General features: G+C 32.0%; 1 protein-coding gene across 2 annotated transcripts; it reads right to left on the reverse strand.

The window, feature by feature from the left end:
* Window positions 1-2,432: 2,432 nt before the first annotated feature.
* LOC107894888 (uncharacterized) lies at window positions 2,433-3,358 on the reverse strand. Of its 2 annotated transcripts, none has more exons than XM_016820068.2 (3): window positions 3,134-3,358; window positions 2,988-3,046; window positions 2,433-2,686 (listed from the first exon to the last, which is right to left on the reverse strand). In XM_016820068.2, the coding sequence occupies exons 1-3, from the start codon at window positions 3,231-3,233 to the stop codon at window positions 2,531-2,533; spliced, it is 315 nt and encodes a 104-aa protein (XP_016675557.1). In that variant the 5' UTR covers window positions 3,234-3,358; the 3' UTR covers window positions 2,433-2,530. The 2 variants fall into 2 exon arrangements, with proteins under 2 accessions (XP_016675557.1, XP_016675556.1); XM_016820067.2 differs by having other exon boundaries at window positions 3,128-3,355.
* Between the last annotated feature and the right edge of the window lie 3,660 nt (window positions 3,359-7,018).

The raw sequence follows: 7,018 nt of genomic DNA on the forward strand, positions 1-7,018 counted from the left end.
AGAATCCATAGATTCAGGGTTCCTTTCATCATCCCTGATTGATATACTCTCCTCTGTCCTAACCCTCCAACACATTCCTGATTTTAGGAGTCTTTTAGTGACCCAGATGCTTTTCCAGGTATACGGCGGGTAATTCCCTAACCCTGATTATAAAAAAGTAGATGATGGATAATATTTTTCCTTGTTTGCTTTTACATTAGTATCAAATTAATTTTTTTTAACATTAATATCATTATAGATTCTTATCATATATGGCTAGAATTACCTATAGTCGCTCCCCAACCCTTAAATAAGAGGATAATAGTTCATAGTTTGTTAACCGTAAATTGTAATTGTAAATTTTTAATAATTTTAAGAAATTTGATTAGAATTTTAATATATTTAAAATTTTTTATAATGGTTTCTAAACAACATTTTAAAAATATGTACTTCCCTCGTGTTTAAATTTTTTAGTTTAATTATGAAAAAGAATTATTTTTAAAATTTTTTTATTTAAAGTATTTTGTAAAAAATAATTGAATATTTTAAATAAATTTTAAGTAAATAATTTTTTAATAACAGAGCCGATATATTTTATTAATAATAAAATAGTGATGTGTCTAATTTGGTAGTGTATTTTACTTTATAATATATATATACTATCATTTTATCCATATAATACACATGTATTTTGTATGCATCTATTCAAATATATTTATTTATTAATATAAAATAATTTTTAAGATTTGTAACGTTTGAAAAAATAACTTGATTAAAAATATATACTGATATATGTGTATATATATATATTATATTACAACCTCCACTACAAATTAAGGAAATTTTCGTATGTGGAATTTTTGACATGTGGTCACAAAAGTATTTTTGTGTTAAAATTACTACTGTTTTTTAAAACCTATTGGGTGTAATTAATAAACATAAATAATAAAATTTCTCTTTTTTCCTTAGCGCCTCCTAATTTTCACAAAGGGGAAGAGGTTTTTTTCTTTTAACTTTGGAATATCTACGAGGTAACTCCTTTTGGCTTTGTCAGATTTATAATTTAGCCCCTATTTTTAATTTAATAAAAATATTTCGATTTGCAAGTGAAAGAAATAGAGTTGTTGTATTTAATACCTTCAATATTCAACATTAAAATTTAGAAAGGATTAATATCATAATTCTGAAAAGGTTGTCAAGTAAATGGATTTCAAAAATATTTGAAAGAGGGATTAAACTGTGTAACTATCAATATTTAAAGAATTTTTTAAGGAAATAAGCCAAAAAGAGTATAAACATGTGTCAACCTGCCCGATATAAAAAAAATTATATTTTAAATAAATCCTCGTACTAATAATAATATATGATTTAAAGATTTTATGAAGCAAATAAGCAAATAAGGTGTCAACTTAGTTTAATGTGAAATTTAAAAAATTTATAATGTGAACATGGCTAAAAATTCCTTTCTTTTTAAGATAAAACTTTGTTGTAGTAGTAGTATGATTTAAAGAAATTAAGAAGCAAATAAGTCAAAAATGATATAAGCATGTGTCAACTTAATTTAATGCCAAATGTAAAAAAAAATATAATGTGAATATAACTAAAGATTTTTGAACATGTGTCAGTTAAGTTTAATATAAAAAAAATAAAAATTTTAATTTTTAGATAAAACCTTGTAATACATATTTAAAGAATTTATGAAACAAATAACAAAAAAAAAAAAGGTATGAACATGTGTCTAACTTAGTTTGATGCCAAATGTAGGAAAAATTATAATGTGGATATGATTAAAAAATTCCTTTTCCAGATAAAACTTGTCATATTTATATTTAAAAAAAATTATGATGCAAATAAGTCAAGGATACCAACATGTGTCAATTTAATTTAATGTCAAATGTAGACATTTTATAATTTGAACATTGATAAAAATTTACTTATGAGCTCTAATCATATTAAAATATTTTTAGAATAATTATAATTCGATTGGGATAAAATAACATAATTTAACTAGAAAAAGAAACTCAATTTATGTTAGAACATGTCGCCACGTCGTTCGTCGTCGCAACATCAAGAAATTTCTCATTGTGACGTCGCCGACGACTTTGGTTTTATGATACTGAAGTCCATGTTTGCAATATGAGTTGCGATGAGCGCTTGCAAATAGTCCAATAAATACAAAGGACATCCCACATTTTCATTAGATCTATCCAACAATAATTACATGCCTTACTATTTCAGAACAAAACATTTCCTTACTTAATTATAAAATATTAATATTAATGTTAATATGAAAACTAATATTCTTTTACTTGTGAAAATAAATAGAGCCATTGTTGGACAGGAAGATTAACAAAGGAATTCGAGCCATTTGGTGGATAAAAAGATTTAAGAATATAAATTGAAGTGAAGTGAAACTTAAGTTTTATAATTATGAGAGAAATGAGATATCTATATATAAAATAAGGAATTTATTTATTGCAATAACTAAAAAGTTACATATAAGATTATTTAGATTAAATATAAAAGTTTAGACTTTAGTTTTTTTTTCTTTTCATGATTGGGGAGGAGGAGGAGCATGGGGATCATGCTTGGGGTCGGGACCAGGTGGTGGATAATCTGTTGTTTCTATTAGCATCCTTTCTTCATTGAATTTATGTCCTAAATATTCCTCAAACATTTCCTCAGCTTCACTTGATTTTTTCACATCCTGCAAAATATAATTATATACAACTTTAATCTAATTATTAAATTTACTTATATTCATCCTTGCAAAATTTATACGGATAGACAGACAATTGTCCAAAAATACAACAACTTTCAGCATTACTAGTATTATGTTCATCTTTTTGCTTAAAAAATAAAAATTGGTTCAAAAGCATCCTCTTTTATTTTAAGATTAATAATCTTTAATCAATTTTTTTAAATATGTCATTTTATTACTCCATTTGTGGAGTTTAGATATAAGATTATTTTATTATATATGTTTTTCTTTGTGAGTGAGAAATGACCTGAGCAAGTAAATTTCGGGCGGAAGAAAGGAGTAGTTCCTTATCTGAGTTGAGATTTCCTATATAAAAAAATATATCAAATAAATTAATTTTGTATAAATTAATTAATAAAAAGTTAAAATTAAAAACTAAAATATTACCCTTACTTATAGCAGGAACAGTAGCACAAGAAATCAGAAGACAACATAAACCCAGAAAAAGTACCATAAGTATAACATTAAAACCTTTGTTCTCCATGCTAATCATAAACAACGACCTTACAACAATGAGAAAAGATAAAGAAATTTTGTGATGGCAAAGGAAAGCATTTGAGTTTTGGTAATTTGTTCTTTATATAGAGAGTGTTGGTACTTTCCTTGTTTGCTTTTTTTTTTATTTAAAAAAAGACTAGCTGGATTCATTTATGGAAAAGAATACAGCCAAAAAATACTAAACATCAAAAACAACCTAACTGAAAACCAATAAAATAATAATGACTAATAAAGAAGAAAAAAACAAAGAATGCAGTAATAAATAAAAACTATTGGCTTCCTTGTTGGCTTCCTAAACCACCCCAGTATTCACAACCCATTCCCCTTTTATTTCCTATTTGCTCCCTTAACCTTCGCATTTCTTTGGAGGAGACCCTTTTGGTTATTCGTCAATTCGTTTCACCGGCCAACTAATCTGTTCTCTTCCTCCATTTTCCCTCTCACGAACGCCGGTACTTCCCTCATCAGGTGACTCTGCTCCCTCCACTTTAAACATTCATTGCTAAGACATGTGCAAGACTGTTCCTCTCCCTTGTTGTGTATATAAGCAAATAGGTATGGAAAACTTCTCTCAACAATTTTATATCTTCCACGTACGTGCTTATAACAAAATCATCCACCTTACTTATTAAATTTTTTTTGATTATTGTGAGAGTGTCTCCTTAGATTTCGATATCTCGGAATCCCAGATCTAACCAAATTTGAATCCCTTAGAGAAATGTGAGTGCCTCCACAGCAAACATTGATGGAACCTGCTTGTTTATAGTTACTCGTGACCCCACTATAGACCCATCGGGCCTTCGCACTAGTAACCTGTACAAAAATCCTTTGCATGCCATTTAAAAGTTGCATCAAAGTTGATAAGGATTAAGGTGGATGATTGCGGAAGACTGGATCATAAGATTTTCCAAGTCGCTGATTTGACTTAGGGCTCTAAACATTCAGAAAGAAACTTAGATCTTGATACCATCTGAAACGCAATCAAATCAAAGTCAAATAAAATTATTAAATAAATTACTAAGATAAATAAAATAGAATAATAAATCAATGATTAGAACAATAAGGAAGAAAATAAAAAAAGATAGAACGTGGTATATAGATGTAACACCCCAAACCCGGCCCAGACGTTATGACCGGATCCGACATGCCACATCAAAGCGTTCAAAACATTTTATATTGTTGATCCAGAAAAAAACTTACTTAGTGTTTTAAAAGATAATTTCATTATAGGTTAAAGTGAATGGAAGCTGTGCACCAGGTAGGAAACCGGAAAAGAGGTGGTGAGTCCATCGGACTGTTTAAGTACCAAGCTCCCTTCGGATCCAATCCTAGACATGCATACCGCCATTGCCACACCTTAACGTCATGGATATTTCTAGGAAACCGATTTTGATTAAGTCATTTTTAAGAAAAGTGATTAATTTTGGAAAATACTTTCATTGCGGAAGCTTTGCTTGTTGTCGTATTATTTTGAAATCAATTGTTGTTTTTGAAAACGTGCCCTAAAGCTTTCCAACTTCAACGGTTAAAATAAGTAATACTTATCTTAGTAACACATATTAACACCATCAAAAATAATTAAGCGGCCTTATTACATTTAAAAACCTAAAACTTCAAACGTAAAAAAAAGGATGTCCAGTTCACCAGAAGAAAATCAAACTTTCAGAATGGGTGGCCACTCCGAATTCCCTCACAGCTCCAAGCCCACTATGGTTGGGGATTACCTACGTGGATGAAAATAAAAGGGGTGAGTTTGGGGAAACTCAGTGTGTAAGGAAAACCCATTCAAAGCCCAAGTCAGCTCAAGCCCATTGGGCCTAAGCCCATTCAAGTAATAGTGATACGGGGCCAGAGCCCTTTTCAGATTACAATAAACTGGGCCTTAGCCCCTTATTCAGATAACAGTATGGCCCATAGGCCCATTTCAAAATACATGCAACATCAGTAAACATATGCAAGCCCATTTGGGGAGACTACTCAACCCACCAACCACTACACTCCACCTGTACCTGTAACACCCCAAACCCGGCCCAGAAGTTATGGGCGGATCCGGCATGCCACATCAAAAACGTTAAAATTTTTTTTCCATTCTAAGTCCAGAAAATCGTACTTGATGTTTAAAAGATTAATTCGTTAAGGGTTAAGGTGAATGGAAGCTGTGCACCAGGTAGGAAACCGAAAAAGAGGAGGTGAGTCCATCGGACTGCTTAAGTACCAAACTCCCTTCGAATCCAATCCTAGACATGCAAACCGCCATTGCCATACCTTAACGTCATGTATATATCTAGGAAACCAATTTGATTAAGTCCTTTTTAGGAAAAGTGATTAATTTTGGAAAATATCTTCATTACGGAAGCTTTGCTTGTTTTCGTGTTATTTTGAAATCCATTACTGTTTTTGAAAACGCGCCTTAAAGCTATCCAATTTCAACAGTTAAATATAAATATTACCTATCTTAATAAAACATATAAAATCCATCAAAAATAAATAAGCGGTCTTATTACATTTAAAAGCCTAAAACCTCAAACGTAATTAAAAGGATGTCCAGTTCACCAGAAGAAAATCAAACTTTCAGAACGGGTGGCCACTCCGAATTCCCTCACAGGTCCAAGCCCACTATGGTTGGGGATTTCCTGCGTGGATGAAAACCAAAGGGGTGAGTTTGGGGAAACTCAGTGTGTAAATTAACCCAACCATAGCCTATATCAGCTCAAACCACAGAAATAGAATAAGTTGGCCTTAGCCCAGAACAGAATTCAGAATAAAGCCCATAGGCCCATAACAGAACAGAATAGATATTACATGTTTATGCAGAAACCCAACCATATCCAACTGTATACACCCCCGTACCAACCTTACACCGTGTGGGGAGACAACTCGACCCACCCAACAGCTACACACCACAGAATTTGCAGCATGGCTGGCAGAACAGATAATGTGACAGAGTCACCAGATACAGATAATCATGGCAGAGCCACCAGAACAGATATATGTGGCAGAGCCACCAGATCAGATATTTGTGGCATAGCCACCAGAACAGATATATGTAGCAGAGCCACCAGATCAGAAAATTATGGCATAGCCACCAGGACGCTTCCTCCATAATATAACTCATGTCCCCATGCAACAGATATATAATCATGGCATACATCATACAGAATCAGATCGTCATGCTTTTCAGTCAAAATTAACCCTAGGGGTATAACGGTAATTTTGCACCTAGGGGTATAACAGTAATTTTCCATACATAGGGGTATTATAGTAATTTAGCTACTTTTAGGGTTTTCATGCATATCCTAACTATTTACGTACTATCAGAACACTTACCACGCATACTTACCGAATTGGGCCCGTTGGCCCATGAACCCGATCTTTGGCCCATTAAGCCCAAATTATCAAAATGTACGAAATCGCGCGTACTGCAGTTTATTACTTTAGATTACCAAATATACAAACCAAACTATCTTACGAGCATTCGCACACTCGCAAATTCCCAAAATACCGACTTTTCGGCATTTCAGCTTTTCGGCTTTTGCCAATCTAGTCTATGAGAGGGTGTCAGTTACACACCTGTTTGCGACGATATGCTGACGAGATCCACACACGAACCGCCTACAATTGGATTACTAACACATTAATCTAACTATTCAAATACAAACTACGTATTAACCCCTTACAATATTCGGCCAACCACACCTACAGATCATAGTAAGCTTATAAGAAATCAATAAGCAACTCATTAACAAATTTTTGTCAATGTTTACCACATAATCATAATTT

This window comes from Gossypium hirsutum, chromosome A13, assembly GCF_007990345.1.
Source record: "Gossypium hirsutum isolate 1008001.06 chromosome A13, Gossypium_hirsutum_v2.1, whole genome shotgun sequence".
In the NCBI taxonomy this organism is placed as follows: Eukaryota; Viridiplantae; Streptophyta; class Magnoliopsida; order Malvales; family Malvaceae; genus Gossypium; species Gossypium hirsutum.